The 26,588-nt window shown below is 37.1% G+C and overlaps 1 protein-coding gene across 1 annotated transcript; it reads right to left on the bottom strand.

Moving 5' to 3' along the window:
- Positions 1-461: 461 nt before the first annotated feature.
- On the bottom strand, positions 462-26,276 carry LOC131902250 (vomeronasal type-2 receptor 116-like). The gene is made up of 6 exons (XM_059253281.1): positions 26,071-26,276; positions 15,480-15,759; positions 14,298-15,104; positions 13,194-13,421; positions 4,932-5,055; positions 462-1,381 (listed from the first exon to the last, which is right to left on the bottom strand). Exons 1-6 carry the CDS (start codon positions 26,274-26,276, stop codon positions 462-464), a joined length of 2,565 nt encoding a protein of 854 aa, XP_059109264.1.
- Between the last annotated feature and the right edge of the window lie 312 nt (positions 26,277-26,588).

Raw genomic sequence — 26,588 nt, 5'->3', positions numbered from 1 at the left:
ATTATGTGGTCACATTCTATACTGTAGTTATTAACCTTATATCATGTTTAGAAAAATGAATAGAAACACTTAATTTTGTAATTTAATCAGTGGTACTTTTGTTTCTTCTCTGTGTCTAATCTATGCTCCTATTAGTATCAAAGTAGAAGGATCTCCCTATTCAGATCACTAAATAGACCATCTAGGCTATCTGACCTTAAGATTTCATATAATGCCCCAACATTTTAGCACAGAATTTAATGAAAGGCCCATGGTCCCTCAAATATAACAACAGAATGTGGCTGATTACAAGGTTTGATCAATAGAATTGAGGTCCAGGTCATTTGTTAAAACTTTATTATGCATCTTATTTTCTTTATTTTAGATGGAGAAACTTTATATTTTGACACAATATTTAATTAGTAGAAAGCAGCTTTGTAATCTTTTATATTTGTTTGCAGTTGTAAATAATGTAGATAAGTTTAATGAATATATTCAGCTTTAGCATTTGTGATTCTGAACTTGTGAAAAGAATTTATCTTTGGTCTTAACAAAATAATGTAGCATTTTGGGGCAAAGATGCAAAGAAGCAGCCCTGCACTGGAGGCTAAGATAGAGAAGACCTCCACGGCCACCAGAGCCTTGCCTTTGGTGCTTTGGTAGACAGCTAGAAAGGTGACCCAAACACTGCAGAACACCAGCATGCTGAATGTCAGGAACTTAGTTTCATTGAATGTGTCAGGCAGATTCCTAGCCAGGAAAGCTATAGTGAAACTTGCTAGGGCAAGGAAGCCCAAGTATCCCAGGACACAGTAGAAGGAAATCACTGAACCTTTGTTGCAAACAACGATGATGTGGCCATGTTCCATGTGTACATCAGCATCAACAAATGGAGGAGAAGTTCCTATCCAGATTCCACAGAGAAGCATTTGAATCATGGTGCACACGGGGATGATGAAGTTAGGTGCCCCTGAAACCAGCAGTGACCTCATTCTTTTATCTGGAACAGTGACCTTGAATGCCAGTACTACAGTAATAGTCTTTGCCAAGACAGTAGAGGTGGCCACAGTGAATACAATTGCAAATGTAGTCTGCTGCATTATACAGGTGATTGTATGTGGATGGCCAATGTAGAGCAAGGGACAGAGAAAGCAAAAGATGAGGGAGATGAGTAGGACATAGCTGAGAGCTCTGTTATTGGCCTTGACAATGGGAGTGTCTTGGTGCTTCAAGAAGACACAAAATACAACAGCTGTGAGAGCAGAGAAGCACAGAGCCAAGCAGACCAGAGATATTCCCAAAGGATCTTCATAAGCCAGAAAGGTCACAACTTTTTTGAGGCAGTGAGTTTGATATGTGTTGGCATACTGATCAGGTGGACACTTCACACATTCATCCATGTCTAGTATAGGAAAGATATTGTTATCAGTCTTAATTTTTCTCTATTTTTATGTATAAAATATACAAAATATTAATGCATTGGAAAGTTATATCTAAATTAGCCTTACCACTTGTGGTCTATGGAAATCTAAATATGGTTGATTCATAGGGATTAATTCCAATTTCCAAAGCTTATCATTTTTATGAAAGCCCTTGTTCATATTTATCATACATACTCATGAATTTCCTAGTGTTTTTCAAAAACAATAATGCTTTCTCACATAATATTTATACTTATGCAACAACATAACTTGGATTGGATTATTCATGGAAGCACACTTTTATTATTCATGATTTTGTATAGTATTCAAAACAAGAACTTAGAATGATCTGCTTCCATGCATATTATGGTCCATCAACCACAAATTTGATTCCTCATTAATGGCCTCATAGGGCTCCTTGGACATACAAACTCAACCTACTTTATGTTTTTTAAAGAACGTACAACATATACTTTAAGCAATATAATCCTTATGTCATTCTAAATATTTGTCCTTATAGACATAAATAAGTATAGTCCTTACTCCTCATCATGGAAAATTATCTTGGAACAGATAGAGATCATTAGGGAAAAACATAACCAATGAAACTTTAAAGTTTTGGAGTCTAGTCCAATAGATTCATCTGCAACACTATTCTGTCACTAAGGCTCATGGAAAATTGCATGAAAGCTGGTTGGAAAGCTTACAAGAGCCACTTCACAGAGTTTGATGTGAGTCTGTGTTTCCTAGGAACATCACAAGCAACATCCACAATGTCTCACCAATATGCCTGCTTAAACATGAGCTGAACATGGACAAAAACTATAGACATGACAAAGATAATTGGAGAAAGACCACCAGACAACAGCTGTATGCAGAGAACTACAGACAATTAAGGAATATTGAAAGTGGAATAGATTATCTTCTCCAGAGAAATGCACACCAACAGATTATCTTTGATAACAAAATAGTCAGCCCTGAAAACATAAGAATTATATCACACATACTGAACAGGTTGTACAAAGAAATATATGTATATACATAAAATATTTTTATGTAATATCAATTAATAAGAAAATAGGCCATGAATTTTAAAGTGAGGGGGGAGGCATGTGTGGGAGTTTTTGGAGGAAGGATAGGAAAAGGAATATTATGTAATTGCATTATAATCTCAAAAATAAAAGAAGCAAACAAAAGCATTGATAGTATCAAAGAAGGCAGAGACATCATGAACAAATTACCACCTAAATTCTCTGCATGTCAAAATCATCACCTTTGACTTACGTTTCAATGCATGAATTTTGGTAGGGTATATTATTTACCAGTTTTACTAATTTCTGTAAGATTCAACGGCCCAAGTCTCGTGACAGTTTAGTTTTTATTGAGAAACGTCATGGTCAAGATAATGTTCCATATATAAAGGACATAATTTTAAAAGACAGTACTGGATGGGGCTGAGGACATCCTTCCACCCTTATGTTTGTAGTTTACACGCAGAACATTCAGTTTTCTTTCAGTTGCACTGAGCCAACAGGTCATACTGAGTAGTGATGGTGTCTTCCTCTACTGAGTCTCTTCATTGAAAGGTGTACATTCTTTTTCTGTTTTTACACTCTCTCTGATTGTGCTGAACAATGTTATTTAAACTAGTAAATCTAAGTATTCAAATATTTCAACCTTTTCTATCCAATTCAAAATTATTATGTGTTATAAAATGTTGTATTTTAAAGCTTTAAGAAATACACATAGGAACAAGGGGAATTTAATCTAACTCTGTTTAGTATCCTTGTATTGGACCAACACAAAAGTCAATAAACTAAGTGGTTTATCTTCTTCAATTTTTCACTGGGTTCTGATATCAAATATATTTAATATTCAGTGTAATTTTTAAAGTATGTCCCTCATCTTCACAATCCTTGTGTTCAAATCATATGAAACCATATACATTTTGGTCTTATTCTTAAATAAAACTTTAATTATTCAGCTGTAGCTCATCACTCCAACCACAATTAATTCTGTCCTTCAGTTACTCCATATACTAACAATACATCATTTCAATTATTGCTATGAAATTCAATATAGATACCACCATATATTGAATTTAAAACTCTCTACTCATATTTGTTATGATCATTAGAATAAAATATTTATTTCAGAGTTTAATATGTTGGCCTCCTAACCAGGCTTAGTGTGACATCCAGTTCACTTCCTGTTGCCTTTAGATCAAGGTGTATAATTCTTAGCTACTTCTCTAGTACCATGTCCTTATGCAGCACCATGTCTACCTGCAAGCTACCATGTCTCACCATGATAATAATGGACTAAACCTCTTTACTGTAAGTCACTACAATTAAATGTTTTCCTTCATAGGATTTTCCTTGGTCATAGTGTCTCTTCAAAGAAACAGAAACCCTAAGTAAGACAGAAGTTGGTCTCAGGGACCGAGGTATTGATGTTATAGGCCTGATTGTACTTTTGTTTGAAAGAATATAGATCTTGGGACTGTAGATTAGAAAGCAGTAGAATGCTTTAAGTGCTGCTTAATGGACAGCATGTAAGACAGTGGTGATGAATGTCATTTGATGAACTGTGGCAGCCTGCCTCAAAGGGTTTCAGAGAAGAAGAATATTAATACAGGGCCTGGACAACATTCTTGTAATATTTTGGTGAAGAATGCAGCTGCTTTCTCCCCTTGTCTGAAGATTCTACCTGAGGCTAAAGTGAGGAGTTTTTGATTAATACTATTGGCAGAGCAAATCTCAAAACATTCCAATATTGAGAAAATAGCACAAAAAGTCCCACAAAACTGCCATGTGTGGTTATTAGTGTTAACTCTATTGAAGATTTATAATGAAAAGGAACAAGTGAGCAAGGTAAAATACAAATGTATAATTTGAGGAGAAAAGGAACACCAGGAATTGGAATGCAGCTAAGTCCTGTGTTTCGAAGTTAAACTGATTAAGAAATGGAATGAAGGGATTGGTCACCTCATGACAAGATCTCACCCAGATAAGTTTCCAATTTGTGAAAAGGAATTAAAGAAAAGCATAGAGCCTGGTGTGGTGGTGTACACCTTTAATCCCAGCACTCAATAGGAAAATGTTGGCACATCTCTGAGTTTGAGGCCAGCCTGGTCTGCAGATTCAGTTTCAGGATAGCTAAGTTCAGGCAGTGAAGGATACCATTGAAAACAGAAAGTTGGTGAATATGTAAGTGAACAACAAGACTATGCTCCAGCCCCAGCAAGCTGCAGAACTGGGAAACTTTGGCCACTTGATTCTGGTTTTAAGGATTGAATAAAGGGATTATGGAAACTTCCTCAATGATTAAGGACTGTTGCTGAGGTCAGGCATGTGTCAGGGGTATCCCTGAATGGAGGCCCAGAGAGCCCATTGTGTGAACCTGTGAAGGTGAAGCCTGGATTGCTTTGACATTTATCTTTTCCTTTCCCCCAAAGAGATCTTTGAGAACTATATAAATATGCTATAAAGTAAACAATCTGTTGATTATTGTGGTAAATTATATTCTTACTTGTCATGTTTGAAATTTCATTTTCTGGACAGGGGTTACAATCAAAACAGCAGATAGCTTTTCCCTGCTGAGGGGATTTTCTGTGTCCAGGACTGCAGGGCCTACTGCATATCGAGGGTGCAGTCTGTGGAAAATTAGATACATTTTTGAAATAAAAAGCTCAACATATATAACAAAAGCAGCAGTGATTCACAGTGTGGATCCACTGAAAAAATCTCCCTTTACACACATGTATCATATTATAAAGCATAATTTCAGTACCTTCTCATGCTTTTCTTTCCCTGAATTTTCTCCCTGGTGCTGCACCAGAACACCAGTTGCAGTCTTTCCTCCTCCTACCACATCTCCCATAGATGTCATAGACCATCGCTTCTTAACTTCCCTTTCCTCGCTCATCCCCATATGACAGTACCCAACTCTAGCAGGCATGAGCTGCTTAAGCAGATGCCACACCTTCCAGAAAGCCAGGTAGGCTATAGCGGGCCTTCTTCTGTTTCTCTATTGGCAGAGACACAATCCTGCATTCTCCCCACTAGTGCTGTAATAGAATGCCATCTGCAGCCTTCCCTCACACCTGTTTACATCTCCTGTGGGTCCAAAAAGCTATCCCTTCCTAAACTCCCTCCCCCAATTCATTCCCGAATCCCAGCCTTCAACTCTAATAGGAATCACCTACTAATTCAAGTGCCACCCTTCCTAAGTCATCAAGTAGGTTGAAAACAGACTCACAACCTCTTCCTAATACTCTTGAGGTACAATCTTTTTAGTCTCCTTCCCAGCTCTGTAGCTGGAAACCTGCTGTGTTCTCCCTTTCCTGTCTTATACTATCCTCAATGTAACACAAAGACCTTCTCCCCCAACCTTCCTTTCCTCAACTCATCCCAATTATCCAGCCTCAAACACCAGCAGGCATTCCCTGTGAACAAAGTGGCTGAACAGGCCAGGCAACACACAGATAACACACAGACATCCCACTCGGAACATCCAGAGAGGAAACAGAAACCAAGGTACCAGCCAACAAAGACAAATCCAAACATCAGCACCAAGAATTTTGAGCACCTAAAACCCAGATGCTAAGATGCCAGCATAAAAAATCAATCAACAACAGCCAGGACAATATGTCTTCATTGGAGCCCAGCTATCTTACCTCAGCAGGCCCTGAATATCTAAACATAGCTGAAAGTACAAGAAAAATACCTTAAAAGAGACTTTTTGGATTTGATGGGGTCCCTAAATAGGGAATTAATGAATTCCTTAAGGAAACATGGGTAAGCACAATCCGTCAGTGTTAGGAAATATATAAAACTGCTTAAGACCTGAAAATGGAAATAGAATCAATAAAAATAACCCAAACTGAGGGAATTCTGGTGGTGAAAAATTTAGAAACTAGACATGAAGTATAAAGGAAAACTTCACTAGCAGAATACAAGAGATGGGTGAGAGAACATAAGGCCTTGAAGATATGATAGAAGAAATGGGTACATATGTGAAAGAAATTGTTAAATCTGAAAAAATCCTGACATATTATCAGGAACATTATGAAGATCAAGCCTAAGAAAAATAGAGAAAGAGGAAGGAGAAGAAACCCAGCTCAAGGGCCCAGACAATATTTTTTACACAATCATAGAAGAAAATTTTCCTAATGTAAAGAAACAAATGACTATATAGGTACGAGAAGCATATAGAACACCAAATAGATTGAACCAGAAAAGAAAGTGCTTTTGCCACATAACAGCAAAAACACTAAGCATACAGAAAAAGAAAGAATATTAACATTGGCAAGGAAAATACCAATTAATATATAAAGACAGGTCTTTTAGAGTTATTCCAACTTATCAATGGAGTCTCTGAAAGACAGAAAATGCCAGACAGAGACCATGTATGCTGCCCATACTGCTATACTATCCAAAAAAACTTTCACCAATCATCAATGGAGAAAATAATATATTCCATAAAGGAGTCAAATTTAAATAATATCTATCTACGAATACAGTTGTACAGAAGATGCTTGAAGTAGAAAATCCTAACTAAAGAGGTTAACAACACAAATCAAATCATAGAAAAGAATTTCACCCCAGATCAATTAAAAGAATCTCTCTCTCTCTCTCTCTCTCTCTCTCTCTCTCTCTCTCTCTCTCTCTCTCTCTCTGTCTCTCTCTCTCTCTCTCCTAGCAATATTCTCCATTCCCCCAGTAAAATAACATGAATCAACAATCATTGGTAACTGATATCTCAAAATCAGTGGTTTCAATTCCCAATAAAAAGATACAGACTAAAAGATTGGCTGTCTAAACAGGATCCATGCTTCTGATGCATCCAAGAATGCCCCCTAACATTTGTATAGACATAACCTCAGGGTGAAGAGTTGGGAAAAGATAATCCAAGAAAATGTATCTAAACTCAAGCAGGTATAGCCATTTTAATGTCTAATGAAATAAGCTTCAAACAAAAATTAATATAAAAAGATAGAGAGATACACTACATACTCAAAAAAGGAAAAAATTCCAACAAATTGACACTTCAATTCTTAATATCTATGCCCCAAACACCAGGGCACCCAGGTTTGTAAAAGAAACACCACTACAGCTTAAAACATACATTGGTCCTCTCAGATGGATAGTGGGAAACTTCAACACTCCACTCTCACTAATGGATGGTTCCCAGACAAAAATTAAACAGTGAAATACTGGAGCTAAGAGACATTATAAACAAAATGGACCTAATTATTTCGAGACCAGTTCACACAAACACAAAAGAATCCTTCTACACTCTGTACCTCATGGAACTTTCTCCAAAATTGTCCACATATTCAGACACAAAACAAGTCTCAACAGATAGAAGAAAAATGAAATAACTCCATGTATTCTATTAGACCACCAGGTATTAAATCTGAAGATGATGATGATGATGATGATGATCATCATCATCATCAACAACAACAACAACAGAAAAAACAGAAAGCCTACAAACTCATGGAAACTGAACAACTCTCTACTGAATGAAAAATGAGTCAAGACAGGAATCAGGAAAGAAATTAGGGGTCTCCTAGAATTCAGTGAAATTGGATACACAGCAAACCCCATGTGACACTACGAAAGTGCAGCCAAGAGGAAATATCCCAGCAGTCAGTGCCTTCATAAAGAAACTGGAGAGATCTCACACTATCAACTTAACAGCACACCTTAAAGCTCTATAAGACAGTGATAAACTCACACCTGAGTAGTAGATGGCAAGAGATATTCAAACTGAGGGCTGAAATTTATAAAATAGAAACAAAGAGAACAATGCCAAGAGTCAATGAAACAAAGAGCTGGTCTTTGAGAAAGTCTACAAGATAGACAGAGAGAGAGAGAATAATTAAATTAACAAAATAAAAAAAAAACAGAAAGGAAGACATATCCACAGAGAGTGAGGAAATTCAGAAAACTACAAGTACATAACTGGAAAACCTATATTCCACAGGACATACTTTAAAAACCTGTACTCAATCAAAATGGATAATCAAAAAGAAATGGGCAATTCTCTCAACAGATATAGCTTACTAAAGTTAAATCAAGATCAGTTTAACAATTTAAACAAACCTATAACTGTTAGTGAAATCAGAGCAGTCATTACAATTCTTCTACTCAAAAACAGGAAAAATCAAAGCCAAACAAACAAACCAAAAGAAAAACACAAAAAACCAATCAATCAAATGAAAAAACTCTAGTGTCAAACAAAACAAAAGAAAACAAACAAACAAACAAAAAACTCATGGCCACATGGTTTCAGCATAGAATTCTAACAGACTGTCAAAGAGTTAACTCTAATCTTTCCCAAATTATTCTACAAAATTGGAACAGAAGGAGCATTGCCCAATTCATGAGTCCACAGTTACCCTGATATCAAAACCAAATAAAGACTCAATAAAGAAAGAGAATTACAGACTAATTTCCCTCATAAAAATAAATTGAAAAATATTCAATAAAATACATGCAAGCCAAATCCAAGATCATATACAAAAGATCATCCACCATCACCAAGTAGGTTTCATCCAGAAGATGTAGAGATGTTTCAACATAGGTAAATCAGTAACTGTAACCCACTATATGAGTAAACTGAAAGAAATAAAACTGTATGTTAGATGCCAAAAAGGCCTCTGACAATATCCAATATTCCTTCATAATAAAAGACCTGAAGACATTAGCAATATAAGGGCCATTCATAAAGATATTGAAAGTAATTTAAAGTAAGCCTATTGCCATCATAAAAATAAATGGAAAGAAATTGAAAACCCTTTCACTAAAACCAGTAACAAGACAAGTTTGTCCACTTTCCCCATAGCTATTAAAAATAGTACTTGAATTTTAGCTATGACAGTCAGATAATTGAAATAGATCAAGGTGATACAAAGTATCTTTATTTGCGGAGGATATGATAGTATGCCTAAATGACATTAAAAAAATCCACCAGGGAACTCCTACAGCTGATAAACATTCTCAGCAAAGTGGCTAGACACAATATTAATTAAAAATATCAACAGCCCATCTATGCACAAATGACAAACAAAAGGAAGTCAGGGAAATACCACCTTTCATAATACCCTCAAATAGTATAAAACATCTTGAGTAAACTGTAAGCAAGCGAGGAAAAGATTTCTATGATAAAACTTCTGTCTTTGGAAGAAGAAATTGAAGAAAAAATAAGAAGATGGAAAGATCTCCCATGTTCATGGTTTGGTAGGGCTAACATAGTAAAAATGGTCATCATAGAAGAGCAATCTACAGATTTTTTGCAGTCCCCATAAAAATTCCAATACAATTCTTTATAGACCTTGAAAAGACATTTCACAACTTCATACAGACAAATAATAACCTCAAAAGAGCAAAAACAATCCTGAACAGTAAAAGAGCTGCAGGAAGTATCAGCATCCCGTGTTTCAAGTTTTACTATGGAGCTATAATCATTAAAACCACATGGTATTGGCATTAGAACAGACATATGGATCAATGATATTTAACTGAAGACCAGATACAAGTTCAGATACCTATGGACACCTGATTTTTGGTAGAGAAGTTGGAAACACACTGGAAAAAAAGATAGCATCTTCAACAAATGGTGCTGGTCAAACTAGACGTCAGTATGTAGCAGAATACAAATACACCCATATTTTTCACTCTGCAAAAACCTCTAGTTCAAGTTGATCAAAGATCTTAACAAAAAACAGATAAAATGGACATTATAGAAGGGAAAGTGGGGAATAGCCTTGAGTGCATTAGCACATGAGATGACCTTCTGAACAGAACACCCATATTGCAGGCACTTAGTCTGCCAATTAATAAATGGGACCTCATGAAACTGAAAAGCTTATGTAAGGCAAAGGAGGTAGTCTACCGAATGAAAAAAGATCTTTACCAATTCCTCATTTCATAGAGGACTAATATCTAAAATATAGAAGGAATTCAAGAGACTCAAATAATCAATTAATAAGAAAGCAAATAATACAATTAAAAAATGGGAACAGACCTACACAGGGAATTTTCAGGGAAGAATCTTAAATAGCTGATAAACACTTGAAGAAATGTTCAACATCCTTAGCCATGAGGGAAATACCAAACAAAACTACTTTGAGATTCCATCCTACACCTGTCAGATTGGCTAAGTTTAATAACACAAGTGATATCTCTTGCTGGTGAGTATGTGGAATAAGGGGATATCAGTTCCATTGCTGGAGGGAGTGCTAATTGTATCCAGCACAGAAATCAAAATGTCATTTTCTCAGAAATATGACAATAAATATCTCTAGACTGAGTTATACTATTTTTCAGCATATATCTGAAGGATACTCCATACTACCACAAGAACACTTGATCAATTTCATTCATTGAAGATTTGTTCATGATAATCAGACCCTAAAAACAACCTCAGCAGAATAATGGATAAAGAAATGTAGTATACTTATGCGATTGAATATTACTTAGGTTTTAAAAGAAATGATGTCATGAAATTTGCAGGCATATGGATGGAACTACAAAAAACCCCATTCTGAGTTAGGTAACAGAGACACAGAAAGATAAATATGGTATGTATTCACTTATCAGCTAATATTAACCTTTAAATAAAAGATAACCTAGCTATAAACTATAGACCTAGAGAAGTCTGGTAATGAGGCGTCATGAGAGGGCACAGGGATCTCCCTGGAAGTGGGAACTAGAAAAGATTTTATTTATAGACTGGGGCTGGGTGGTGACAAGAGTGGAGAAATCAGGTAGGAAGAGATAGGTTGAAGGGAGAGAGTTAATGAATAGATACCTCAAACTAGGGGGTTTTTGATAAGTGGTGTGGAGACCCAGAGCAATGGAAAATTCATGGAATCTATGAAGGTGATCCTAATGAGGACTTCTAGTAATATAGGATAAAGAGTCCCAAATAACCATCTCTTGTAGTGAAGCTAGACTTTCAACCGTAGAACTAGGTTACATTCAATTGAATTGTTGGCTAAGGGGATCCCATGGAAATCTCCAATGAAGGCTGTTACTAAGACAAATCATTGCTCTCTGCAAACTGACAGTGGGGGCCTCCTTGTGGAGGAGAACATGTATTACAATGCCTTGAAAATGGAGAAGTCAATCTGCTACCTACATGGAGCCCTCATCCCTACATTCTACTCTGTTTGGTACAGAAGACAGTTTTCAGGCTACCAAAGATAAATGTGGGCACCAAGCCAGCCACAAAACCTTTGACCTAAAATATGTCCTGCCAACAAAGTATGCTAGGGTCTTGGTGGCACAGAACTTATGGTAGTATACAACCAATGTCTCAGTTGACCTATAGTCAACTCCATGAGAAGATATTCATACCCAAAACAGCTTGGGTAATCATGAACCAGAGACTCGGTAGCTCAGAGATCAATACCAGTTGGTCTAAAAATCAAAATCAATAACATAATTCTTAATGATGTTCTGCTATATTCACAGATCAGTGCCTTCAACAGTCATCATCAGAGAAGCTTCCTCCAGCAGGAGATGGGAACAGATTCAGAAACCCACAGCCACATATTATGTGGAGAGTCTAAGTTTGAGGTCTCCATCAAATACCTTCCATTTGAGTTTAAGGAATCCTGTAGAAGAGGAGGTAGAAAAATTGTAAGAGCCAGAGGAGACAGAGGACAGCAGGAGAACAAGGTCTTCTGAATCAACTAAGAATGGCAGTTATGAGCTCACAGAAACTGAAGCAGCAAGTACAGAGCCTACATGGGTCTGCAACTGGTCTAGATTAAAGTATTAGGTTAGAATTTTGTGAGACCCCTGACTGTGAGAATAAGTGGGTCTCTGACTCTTGTGCCAACTCACGGGATTCTTTTCTGTCTGATGGCTTGCCATGTCCAACTTCAATATGATAGTTTTTCCTTCATTTTATTATACTTTATTTTGCTATGACTGGTTGTTATCTCTAAGAAGCCTATTATTTTCTACTGAGAAACAGAAAAAAAGTGCATCTGGAGGGGAGGAAGAGGAGGGAGAAACTGGAAGGAGTAGAGGTAGGATAAACTATAATCAGCATATATTATATGAGAGAAGAACCCTTTTTCAATAGAAGAAAAAAATAGATCAAAATTTCATTGTTTTTCAAGATAAATATTATAGATGAAGTTTTCCTGTGTTCCAGACTGCTGGCAGTTGGGACAAATCTCTCCCACTAGCATCCCCTAAGTAAACACACAGAAGCTTATATTAAATGTAAACTGTATGGCCGTGGCAGGCTTCTTGCTATCCGGTTTTTTTATCTGAAATTAACCCATTTCAATAAATCTATACTTTGCCACATGGATCGTAGCTTACCAGTATCTTTACATCTTACTTCTCATGGTGGCAGTGGCTAGCAGTATCTCCTGACTCAGCCTTCCCATTACCAGAAGTCTCCTCTCTGCTTATCCCATCTAGACTATGCTTCCTGCCTGGCTACTGGCCAGTCAGTGTTTTATTTATCAATCAATCAGAGCAACAAATTTACAGCATACAGAAAGACATCCCTAGCAAAATTTTATGAATGTATGTGACTTATATATTGTTAATTGAGAGGGAGAGAGAGAGAGAGAGAGAGAGAGAGAGAGAGAGAGAGAGAGAGAGAGAGAGAGAGAGAAAGAGAGAATGAATTTAGGAGGGTGGAAAGTGAGTTGGTAATAAGTGTCAAAGTGCTTTATCCCACATGGAAGCATAAGCAGACCATTTAATTTTAGGCATTTATGCTACATGTAAAGCATTAGAATTAAGACCAAATTACCTGTCTAAGACTTGTAGCCCATTCTATCATTTCATCAGACATATACAATTGTTGGTAATTTGGAAAATGTCCAGAAAACTTTCCTATTTTCACCTTAAGTCCAAAATTTGGTGGAAAATCCATGATGTAGAAAATGTCATACTCTGCATCCAGTTTTAGTTTCTGGTTCATGTTTACAAGGTCTCCAGCAGGATTTACAAACTGTATGTTCTTCAGGAAAGAGAACATCTAAAACACATTTGTCATTTTAGTTTCAACTGGGCCTACACAGTTGGCCAGAAAATATAATGTTTGTAATGATCCTAATTTTCATTAGCCTTTCTTAAAATGTAACTATTATAAGTACTCAGTAAGAGAAAAGAAGAAATTCAATGTAGATATAAAGATCAATATGCTTTAAAAACACAATTTTCTTGCTGGACTTATGCCTTAACGCATGCACACCTGTAATGCATGCTTGAAGAGTAGTGACACATCCCCTACTTCTTTCTATTAACAGTGTTATTTGACCATAACCTAGGGAATTGAGATCCTAATGGGTCAAAAAGTGGCAAAACTACTTGATATTATTTTGTGTCTCTTCATTACATTGATCAGCAACTTTTTGATCACAAAAGACAAGTCATTTTCTTATTACCATTTAATAATTTCATGAGAAAATTTTTTTTTTTGGTTTTTTGAGACAGGGTTTCTCTGTGTAGCTTTGCACCTTTCCTGGGACTCACTTGGTAGCCCAGGCTGACCTTGAACTCACAGAGATCCACCTGGCTCTGCCTCCCGAGTGCTGGGATTAAAGGCGTGCGCCACCACTGCCTGGCTATGAGAAAATACTTTTATTCAAATGTAAAAACATGAGAGGTGTGTGTGGTTGAAACATCTGAGCAAAAATTTTTGACTTAGATTGTAAAATGCTGACTTGGGTGCCAGTGTTGACTGCATCGTCATTGATGACACTAACATGATCTACCTCACATGCAGTGCTAGGGTACAGGCACATATGCATTTAGGAAAAAGATTCCTTATTTACATGGATTTAGATCTTATGCTTTCCTTTAAGAACATCATCTCTATGACATACATGCTATTCAGTGTAAAACACACTACCTTCCAGGGGTCAAATTCCAGTTCCTTCCCAGCATTATTGGACCATGTGTCTACTTGTTGCAGAAGCACCTCATGGAGTGAGTGGGCCACAGCAAACACGGCATTATATAAGTTATAAGTTGTATCACTCATGGACATTCCAGATGGTGTCCTAAATAACCATTTCAGTAGGGTTTCTATTGAACAATACTTTAGTTTGTTACAATTAGATGATGGTAAGGAACACTTAAAATAAGTCCACCACAGTTTTGCAAGAGAAATTTCATTACTGTAGTTTGAAGGGTGCACTGTCTGCAGAAACTGTTTAAAACCAGATAACTCAGAATGCTGATGTGAAAAAATGAGAATCCCATGTTGGGATTTAAGCAAGAAATCTCCTCTTATTGTGATCATATCAAATTTTGACACACTGACCCAGATTCTCTGAATGTCTAGAGATTGCCATAGGATAAAGTTCCACTTTAGATGAGATTCTTTGTCTCCATTAACAATCACAACTTTTGCTGATGACGTCATGATCTGGTTATAATACTTATTTGACATTTTAAAGTATAATATTGTATCTGTTGAGATTATAGTCACAAATGCTAAACAGACAAGTTTTCTCTGCATCTCTCCTCTCCATTCAGAAAGAAATTGAATTCCATGGTCATCATCTGAAATGATCATTCCCACCCAGTTCCATTTGAAGTGAGCCACTAGGGATACCATAGCTAGTGCTAGAGATGTGTCCTTGGGAGACATCTGGTAGAGATGAGGAAATTGTTCATGGGCATTCAGGAAAGATTGAAAATGACCATAGTAAAGCTGAAAGACATAGAACATAAGCATCAATATGAAGATGATGGAATGCATAACACTCAGTCTAAGATCTAAGTGTGCTAAGCAAATGTGGGGAGAATTAGAAAGTATGAATTCTTCATCTAATTATTAAAATCATATCGAATTTCTTGTGATTTTCTAAACAAGTACAGATTAAGTTTTCAGGTAAAATATTTCACAGTTCATTCATGCCCATTTGTGATAAAGTTATGTTTCCCCACAGAAAATGTTTGAGTATTTATGCTTTATGGATCAGCGTAGACACACACCCAGTCTCGGCCTTTTCAATTGCTCTTGGCACCCAGAAAGTTAACTTGAAGGGAAAAAGTAATTCATTTAATATAATCCACACAGTCTTACCTCTGGAGTTCTGGAGGTGTACAGGAGTGGCACAAGAATGGCAGATTTTCTCCACAATGGTCCAGTAAGTACAGTTAAGTATCTTCTCTGTTTTGTACAGTAGTAGTTTGGAAAATGTTCAATTCCTCTTGAGGACAAAACAGTTTTTATATGACTAGCAAACAGATTACAGTTAATGTCAACTAGCAGTGAAATATTTGGTAAAATATGAGGATTCCTGTTGATTTCTTCCATGGCAAAATAAAGAGAGAATATCAAGTGGATGTTCTTTGGTGTCAACCTGAAAACAGGACAATTTTAATGAGAGATTAGGTTTCAAAAACCATAATCTTAATCACACTCATAGTGGGTTTCGCATTGGATTCTTTTTCTTGACCCAAGTTTATGATGACTCACACAGGTCCTATTATTGTGTCGCACTAGGATGTGAGTCATGGGGCAAGAATATGAGGATTCTCAAAGGATTTTTTATTTTTATTTTTTTGAGGGGTTGAGGGTATATTTTTATCAATGGGATTCTGTCATTTTGAAGTTTCCTACAATTCTACCCTGTTTTCTGTGAACACTGTGAAAGTCTTATGCATTCCATGGAACAGAAAAGAAGCCCTGGCCAACACTGGATCTCCTCATACATTTATACTGTAATTCTATTTTTTTTTTTTTTTTAGGTGAAATTTTACAAGTCTATTACAAAATGTGCTCAAATTACAATCTTACAGATGGTTAGGTAAAAGAGTTTATAAGTCACTAAATGTAACTGCTTCTCTATTTCTTTTTTTTTTTTTTTTTTTCCCCCAGGCAACTTTATTTATTAACATACAATTAAAATCACATTTCAGTACAAGTAAAATACCACCACATTTCCCCTTTTCTATTTTAATAAAAAGGAAAAAAAAAGAAAAAGGTTATAACTAACAAAAGAAAAACTATATACAAAAGTACAATAACTATATACAATATATACAAATAATAAATGTCTAAACAATGTCTAGTCCATTCTAATACTTAAACAATATGTAGAAAATAATTTGGTATTATCTGCTATCTAGATAGCTATACTTTTTTTTTGTTACATAGAGGCAGCACTGGCCAATGTCATGACATTGTTATGGGTATGAAGAATACGTGTCCTTTTTTCTGTGTCAACAGCTCTGAAAATTCTAGTGGAGTCATAAATAATCTAAATAGCATAATAATTATTTCTTTTCCTCCTTGCTTCCACACAGTTTTCTACTTTTCATTTTCTATTTTAGGCTTTGAAATATTGAATGAAATAAAGTTGGTGATAACTACAATTTTTTCCTGGGAGAAATGAGTTCCTTTCACTTCACATGGACACTTAAGTTGTACTGATTCATATCATCCTATACACTAAGGTGGGTAGCACAGAACTGCGACCGGATTCTAGTAGGTTCAGATTTGGTTTGACATGTCACAATTCTCTAACAAATTCACTTGAGATTTGTCTTTCATTTAACAAATTTTAACTGGTTATAACTGCTTTGATATAATTTTTACAGTTTGATAATTTTATTTAACCATAACATATCATTTCAGTAGTTTGTGTATGAGTGTTTTTGCTTTCACTTCATGTTCTATATTTTCTCCCCTGCTTTGAGTATAGTACATATTCAGATAACTAGACATGACTTGTGTCTGTGAATCTGGTATTGAATTGCTGAACCATATGTTCTCTCTACTTTTCTGCTTTTCATGCCTGAATAATTTTTTTTCTGCCATGTCTTCTTCCTTCATCTCCTACAACTTCCCTTTTTTTCCAGAAATGCCTGAAGTTTTTACATACATTGTAGGTCCTTGCCATTCTGCACTGGACATGTATATGTGTTGTTAAAAGTGAGTTTTTCAATTAACCCACTGCTATTACTGTTCTGTGAATGTTTAATATGTCAAATGATATAGGACATTGTTTATAAATTAGTTGTTTTACTTCTTGAATGAATTTTCAGTTTTATATGGAAAGAAAGAAAAGCCCAGGATAGATTAAACAACCACAAATAATGTGATAACTCCTAGGGATGGCACCATCCCCGATCTTACATTGTACTACATAGCTGTTGTAATAAAAACAGCATGATATTGGCACAAAACAGACATTTTGATCAATAGAATGTAATTGAAGACTCATACATAAGCCCATAGACCTATGGGTAACTGTATTTTGATAAAGAAGCCAGAAATATACACTGGGAAAAATAGAAAGCATCTTCATAAAATGGTGCCAGCCAAACTGGATAGCTGAATGACAAAGAACACACGTTAATCTAAACCTACTACCCTTCACAAAACTTAACTCCAAGTAGATCAAAGACCTCAACTTAAGACAAGATACACTAAATATGATGAAATAAAAAATAGAGGAATAGTCTTGAACTCATTGGTACAGCAAAAGTGGTTTTGAACACAATACTGGCAACCCAGAAACCCAAAACAACAATAAATTACTTGAATCTCATGAAACTGAAAAGCTTTTGTATGGAAAGAATGCCATCGTTCAGACAGAGTGAAAGCAACAACATGGGTACAGGTGCTTTTTTTCCCTTGGGGGGGCAACTCAGCATCCAAGAGCGCTAACATCTAAACTATATAAATAAAAAAGCCAAACAAACGAAAAGACCACTGCACATCAGAAGACAAATAACCTAATTAAAAATGTGGTACAGAGTAGAGACACCCTGCTGGACTAGAGACCATTCTTCCTGCCAGAACCCTAGGTAGGCCACTCATGCATGGACTGCCCCCAACCTCTCAGTGCCTGCCCACTCTACTCTCAATTGCTCCTCCCCTTCACTTCACCATATCCTGGCTTGCAAATCCAACAAGGGCACCTTTTTGACTAGAAGCCATCCTGGCCTCTAGAACTCCAGGTAGGCTATATTTTCGTGGATCATCCACACTTTCTCAGTGCCCAAATACTCTAACCCCTATCTCTCCTCGCTCCTCCTCACCATATTCCAGCTCCAAATTCAAGCTCAGGTCCCCTGTTTGACCATAGGCTATGCCAGGCACCAAAGCTCCAGGTAGGGTGTCTGTCTGGGGATACCCCTCATTCTCTTCATTACACCCATCGTTCCCCAACCCACACCCTTTCTTGTTGCCTTGTTTCAACCCCCAGTGCATGCAGAGATACCCTGCTGGCCAGTCACACTGGCCAGAAGACTAGGAATGAAGCAGAAACCAAGGAAAGAAAACACCTACCCAACCAAGACAAAGTCAGAAATTGAGACCTAGGCCTATAATCACTCCAAAGCCAGATGACTAGATACCAGTGTAAGAATATAACCAACAACATCCAAAGTAATAAATCACTGCCAGGTCCCAGCTATACTAGTATAGCAAGCTCTGAAAAATCTAACATAGCTGAAGCACATGAAAATGACCTTAAAACCAACTTTATGAAGATGTGAGGAGTATTTGAACAGGAAATGAATACGTTCTCTACAGTATGACAAGGAAAAACAAACGGTTCAAGGAAATGAATCAAACGGTTCAAGATCTGAAATTGGAAACAGAAGCAAGAAAGAAAACACAAACTGTGGTGATCCAGGAAATGGAAAAGCTACGTAAACAAACAGAAACTTCAGATAGATACATCACCTTTTCATTTCACAAGAAATGAAAAAGAATCTCAGGACTTCAAGACATGATTGAAAAAGTGGATAAATCAATCAAAGAAAATTTAATCTAAAAAGTTCATGATGCAAACCATCCCAAAAATATGTTTGGGACACTGAAAAGACTAAACCTTACTTCTGCTTAAGTGGGCGCTAACCAGGCAGGGCCCTCAAGGCCTTCCTGGTTGAAATACATTTATGGCCCCACCTGCAGTTCTGCTCAAATGGGAGCTAGCTTGCCACAGGCCACTTGGGGCACTCAATGCCCTGGATTGCAGGAAAAAATCCATGACCACCATGCAGTTCTATTTATGTTGGGGCTAGCCAGCTGGGACTTTGAGGGCCCCAGCTGATGGGAAGATATCCATTGGTCTTTTCTTTACCTAGTGGCACTAGGCAGGTATGTATCATTATGATCAGCAAATATGTGGTGGAGAAATGGGAGAGAAAAGGGGCTGAATGGTTCATGTGTTGTGGAAAGAGACAGAAAGGAAGAAATGAAGGCACTGAGGAGTATGCTGATGGGGGCTCTGCTTGCCACCAGGGAACATGGTGATGTCTGGACAAAGCTACTGCCAAGAGCCATGTCTGTGCCCCTGGTCCTATAGCAGCCAAGATTTGAGTTGATGTCCATGGCTCTTGTTGCAAACAAGGGCCATGTGGTTGTCTAGGGTTTGATCAGCCACCTGGGATCATATTGGTTCCCAAGGGCCATGCTGCAGCGGGGGCCATACAAATCTGATGGACATATAATACTACCCAGTGTCATGGTGATGTCTGGGATAGGGCTTCAGCTGGGGGGGCCATGTTTGGGCCCATGACCCTTCTGCAGCCAGGATCTGTGTCACTGTCCATGGCTCCAGTTGCCATCAGGGGCCATGCTGATTTCAGTGGTCAGGGCCACCACCTGGGGCCATGTTGGTGTTTAGGAACCATGCTGTGGGATGTTGTTCTGTATGCTGTGAATATGTGTTGCTCTGATTGGTTGATAAATAAAGCACTTATTGGCCAGTAGCCAGGCAGAAAATATAGGTAGGGCAACCAGATGAGGAAAATTCTGGGAAGAGGAAGCAAGATGACAAAGCAGAACTGAGAAAAGTTACCAAGCCATGTGGCTAAACATAGATAAAAATTATGGCTTAATTTAAGTATAACAGCTAGTGAGTAATAAGCCTTAGCTGATGGCCAAGCAGATATAATTAATATAAGCTTCTGAGTGATTATTCTATATGTGTTCCACACAGGATTGTGGGGGCCTGGTCAGACCAGAGAAACTTTCAGACTACAAATGCTTCACTCACATGGTGGCAAGACTTTCCACCTAAAATCTGAGAGAGCTTAAGAAGAGATTATAAATGTAGCTAAGAGCACCTTTCTAGTTCATGTTGCTCATGGCAGGCCAAGATACAGTGATGAGTCCCCTGCTGTGATGGGTTCAAAGTATGTGGGCTAGAGCTACAGCATAGCAGATTCCTGCTGAGTTACACAGAAGTTTCTCCAAGCTGTGCAGTGCACTGCATGGCCGATTTAGCTTTTGCTATTATAGATAAATAAAAAATAAACTGGTTTCTGGGTTACATGCTGCTTTGATAGAGGCATAACTCACTGCTTCCAAGAGTTGCTGGTGCACATGGCTCCCAGAACTGATGGTAAATGTACCACTGCCATTTTGGGAAGCTGAAATGAGTGGATGCAGCCAAGGCTTCTATTTCGGTACTAGCCACTGCAGTTTAAAGCAATAGATTAACAATAAGGCAAATTCAGATGGAATGAGACATTAAAAGGTTTACAGTGTGTGTAAAAATGTACGTAGACTTGGAAGAGAGAAGAAAATGAATATAGACAGTTATGTAAAGAAATACTTTTAAAATAATAAAGACTTTATAGAGACAGTAAAGGTAATATAAAAAACAAGCCACATAAAGATGGATATTAACAGAGAATCTAGATTGTGTTGTCATTGGGATTTTTAAATACAGAAAGTTATTTGATTGTAAAGGCTGATAAGTTTAAGTAATATGTATATTTTAAAGGTATCTTGACTTCAAAATTTGTGTCTAAGGGTATGTTGCTTTGGAAAAGAGGTCCTGCATTTGTTTCCAGAGAAGATGAGAATCTGTGGATTGTTTCCAGGCTAATATGGTTTGATCTTCCAAGACCCCCTGAAAGATCTCCAGTGACAGCCATGGCCCAGATGATCCAACATCCAGATCAGCATCAAGGCAACTGGCTCAGACAATGAAGCCTCACAGACTACTCCAGTCAGGGCTTGACCATAATTCTTAATTTTCTCAGGCTCCCCATTAGATTGCCTACACCCTCAACCAGCAGAAAGTAGTATGAGAAGTTATACTGAAATTCCCCAAATATTACTTATAAATATTTATTTTTATTTAAAGGGAGTTGATTATAAATGCAATATCTTTCTAAAGAAAAAAGGGGATATTATAGATATGATAGGATGAGAGGATAGGTTATTGAACCTGTATTTAAAGAGCAACAACTTGTTTAAAAGTATTTTACATTGCTATAGATTTTTGTTTATTTATAGAAATTTAAAGTTAATATTGTTATATTGTATATATATTTCTACTGTTTTTAATGTATTTCGTTTATGCAACTTATTTGAAATTGTAATGTATAGTTGTGAAATACAGATTTATAATTAGTCATCTATGATAATCAAACTCATAGTCATGTTAGTTAAGTTTCATAGGTATACTTAGATATATTTCAGTTAGGTAGGTAATCTTCAAACACTTTAATGACCTACAGAATATGAAATTTAAAATGTTTTAAAAACTTAGACTTTCCTGGACAGTGAGACACATCTGCTCCTGGCAGCACCTATTTGCTTCAGAGAGGAGGATGGGCATCGAAGACACTCCATATGGAGTTTATCTTCTTCTTGGCAAAAGCAGCTATTTGAGCAAGAAATTGCTCTTGCCTGGACTGCTTGACCAAATGTTGTATCAACTGAACTTGCAGGGCCCATAGGAAAATGACCACTGAAATTTTCAAGATGAGATAGTCCTTCAGGTTCCTGCTTTGCAGAGCAGACTGACAGATTCTACAGGGCACAGAGAGAAGCAACTGAGAGATTCTAGGCCTATAAGCTGAAGATGGATGCCCCAACGTTGCAGTGGAACTTTGGATGATGTCCAGGGAGGAAGCTGTCTCTGTCATTTCCAGAATTTTGGAAGTTGCTTACAATGCATTTCCTGTTTACTTAGGTAATATTGTATCCTTCTGTCATCTTTGTTGTAGTCAAATACTTGACACTTATAATTTTCCTTTGTTATGATAAATGATAAATTACACATGAATCTTTAGACTCACAAATACAGGATAGATAGAATTTTTCTTTAATTTTCCCAAATACAAATAGACAAAATATTATAACTGTAATTTTTGCTTGATAACTGTTTTGTTATATGTAATTTTACTATATTAAAGTTAAAACCTTCCTTTTTGATTAGACAGAAAATAGGAAGTCCTGTGGGTTATTGTTCTGTATGCTATGAATATGTGTTACTCTGATTGGTTGATAAATAAAATTTGATTTGCCAGTAGCCAGGCAGGAAGTATAGGTGGGGCAAGCAGATGAGGAGAATTCTGGGAAGAGGAAGTACTAAGTCAGGAGTCACCAGCCAGATACAGAAGAAGCAAGATGACAAGGCAGAACTGAGAAAAGGTACCAAGCAATGATGCTAAACATAGATAATAATTATGGGTTAATTAAAGTGTAAGAGTTAGTGAGTAATAAGCCTGAGCTAATGGCCAAGCAGTTGTAATTAATATAAACTTCTGTGTGATTATTCTATAAGCGTGCCTCATGGGACTGTGCGGGCCTGGTGAGACCCGAGAAACCTTCTTACTACAGGGCCATGCTGCTGCTGAGGCCATTGTTATTTTGGTAGCCTTAGTTGTCATCTGCAGCCATGGTGACTAGACATGGGCTGCTGCTGAGGACTGTGTTTGGGTCTGTGTGCCTAACAGAGCCAAGGTCTGTGTTGAAGTCTGTTGTTATGAAATAGTCTTTTTGTACACTGTGAAAACGTCTTTGCCAAGGCACCTTCTGATTGGTCTAATAAAGAGCTGAATGGCCAGTAGCTAGGCTACTGGTTAGGTTAGTTGGGATTTCCAAGTAGAGAGAAAAGAAAGGGAGGTGAATCTAAGCATGGGAGAGATGCCAGAGTATTTGGAAAGGAAACAGGAGGTGTAATATGGAAAAGAGGTAAAAAGCCACAAGTAAAAATGTAGATTAGTATAAATGGGTTTTAAGTTATAAGAGCTAGTGGGACAAACCTAAGCTATAGACAGAGCTTTTCTAATTAATAATAAATCTCTGTGCTATTTTTGGTGAGCTGTTGGCCCAAAGAAAAATCTATTCACACATGGCATCCAACTTGGGGGCTCAAATATTCAAACATAGGGCCTGAGAAAGCTGAGAAAAGTTCTGGGCAAAAAGCCAGATGTGGCTTTCAATCTGTAATCTCTCCAGTGGGCAGATGCTTGGCATACAGAGGCTGCACTACCATCTGCGGCCTGCAGGCTGGAGCCAGGTACCAGTGCTATGTACCAGCACCATGAACTAGGCTGAACCATGTGGTGGCTCTGCTGGCAGTTAAAGATTTCTCTCAAATGGTCAGAGAATGCTGCAGGTACTGAGTAAAGACAGATCCAGACAGAAAAAAATTCTGAACAGGTTACAGTGTGTTTAAAAATGTGTAGGCTCAATAAAAAAAGAAAATGAGTACAAACAGTAATAGAAAAAATAGTTGATAAATAATAAGATAATGCCTTTAAAGAGAGAATACCATAATATAAAAAGGATAAACCTTGTAAAGATGAAAAATACACTGAGCATCTGGATCCTATATGGAGTCTTGTTGACTTTGAGTTTTTTGATTACCATAGCTGCTGAGAGAAATAGAATTGTAAGAGGGACTGCTGAATTATACCAGCCTACATACTTTAGGAATGCCTTAACTTTAGAATGAAGTCAGAAAATATACTGCTTTGGGAAAGAGGTTATGCTTTTTTCCACAGAAAATATAAGGCTATGGATCCTTCAAGGTTGATAGAGATCAGGTTTGAACAGGAAAGACCCTCTGAATCCTTGCTACAGATATAAAGAAATAAATCTAGCAATGTACAGAGAGTCAACACAGTGTCCATCAAAATTTCAACACAATTCTTTTTCAGACCTTTAAAGGAAATTCTGAACTTTATATGGAGATGCAAAAATACCAGGAAAGCTAAAACAATCCTGAACAATAAAAGAACTGGTAGAAGTATGACCATCCCAGATTTCCAGATGTACTACAGAGCTATAGTAATTAAAACCAAATGGTTTTGGTATAAAAACGGACATGCTGATTGATGGAATCTAATTGAAGACCCGACATATGTTCAGACACACATGGATGCCTGATTTTGATAGAAAAACTAAAAGTATAAAAGTATCCTGCACAAACTGGACAAGTGGGACACAAAGGGATAAAACTGCCATACTTTGTCAAGACAAGGTGGGACAGTTCTTCAAAATTTCTGCTTTACAGAAAAATCTGTCAGATATTCTAGACCTTAAGGCTGAAGATGGATGCCCCAATGTTGCAGAGGTAGCTGGGTGACTGTCCAGGCAACCAGCTATTTCTGTCATTCCTAAGAGTTGGAAGTTGCCTGCTCTGCACTTCCTGTTTACTCAGTTAATATTATATCTGAATCAGGTCTGTGATGGTGTTAAAGATCTCCTTTTCTTTCTAAAGGGTAGTCTTGTGCAGCCTCAGTATGAGGGCTTTTGCTTTGTCTTCATGTATCTTTTTTTGTCTTGTTTGGCTCATCTCTTTTGGAGGTCTTATCTTTCTGAAGAGGAAACAAAGGGGAAGTGGATCTAGGAAGAGGGTTGGAGGAAAGAATCTGGGAGCAGTTGAGAGAGAGAAAACTCTGGTTGGGATGTATTGTATGAGAGAATAATCTGTTTTCAATAAAATAAAAGAGATGAAAATGTTGAATGAAAATAACATAAATATATGCAGCAGAAAGACACATGACCAACTGTAGTCAGAAAATGACCTTCTATCAGGGGAAACTTGACATAATTTGTAACTTTAGTATTCCTCTTTCAAATGTTATCAGGTACCACAGGAACACCTTTTATTCTAGCACATGAAAAGGGAAACAGGAAATAATTGCATGTAGAAGTATCTCCTCTTCTACCAAATGCATAAATTAGTACTAGAATACACAGATGCTTTATAAGTTTCCAATTTAGAACTTTGACTCCTTATGTTGTTAATACAGCAAAAATGTATCTATTCATATGAAACAGAATGTAAAGGAAAAGAAAGCATAAAATTCTTATAGTAAATGGAAATAATATTCTCATCCCAGATTTCAACTGCAGGAGTCATAGAACAAAACAATTATGAAATTATGACAGAGTTTTTAAACAAAATCTGTGTATCTTTTCAACAGATGCAACTAAAAGTCAGAGTAGATACACCACATTCCAACTTCAGGAACTGGGTATCCATGCTGATGGATGAAACACTAGCAGGCCGATAAACACCATTTTACTGTAGTCTCTGTGAAGTAAACTAAAGATAAGTTTGGTACTATGTTTCTGAGAGACATCACATGATTTGATGAGTTGGGAATTGTCATATTAAGGGAATCTTCCTAGGAGCATGGTAGACAGTGTGGGCCATTTATTCAGCTTCTGCCTGGAAATGTTGACTCAAGAGTGATAAAAAACAAGCTACAAACTTCCCCATTAATCATTAGATATAGGGAGATAACCAGCAGTAAAATATGAAATAAATCTGGATTATATCCTAGAGGAGGGAGGGCAAAACAGATTGAGAACACACAGAGTCATGTTCTATTTCTCAGTACCCCTAGAATACATCATCTTCCATGATCTACTAAAATTAATGAATGAAAGATGTACTTACTTCTTGTCTAGATTCCCAGTGAAATGATCATTCTTCACATATCCATGCTTTGTGTAAATAGAAAATAAACAATCAAGCTCTTCATCTCCTTCCTGGTTTCTCTTGTCTTTTACTCTCCAAAAGCACTTGGGGTCAGTCAAACTGCAAAAAATGAGGGAAAGCTTCAGGACCAAAAAGACAAAGATCAAAGAGAGCATCTTTGTCATGTCTCCAAGAGAGGAGTCTGAGTAAAGTGCAGCATGAAGAGTCAGACAGAAATCCATGTATCAGTTATGCATGAACACATCTAGGTGTCTCTTTTTATTACTGTAGTTACTAGTAAAGAATGCATGTACTTCTCTCAGTCATGTTTTTCAGCTCACTGTTCAGCTCTGGAGGATTCTTAAGCACTCTGTGTCCTGAGGCCCTGCATCTGAGTTCCCAATTCCAGGTGACAAATAAGGGGTAATAATTTTGTTTGTGATTATCTTTCCCTCCATATCCCTTATGGTTCCATCTGTTTCAATGGACATGAAGGC

The sequence above is a fragment of the Peromyscus eremicus genome, chromosome 1 (assembly GCF_949786415.1).
Source record: "Peromyscus eremicus chromosome 1, PerEre_H2_v1, whole genome shotgun sequence".
Classification (NCBI taxonomy): Eukaryota; Metazoa; Chordata; class Mammalia; order Rodentia; family Cricetidae; genus Peromyscus; species Peromyscus eremicus.
This window is presented reverse-complemented; position numbering and strand designations above follow the sequence as displayed.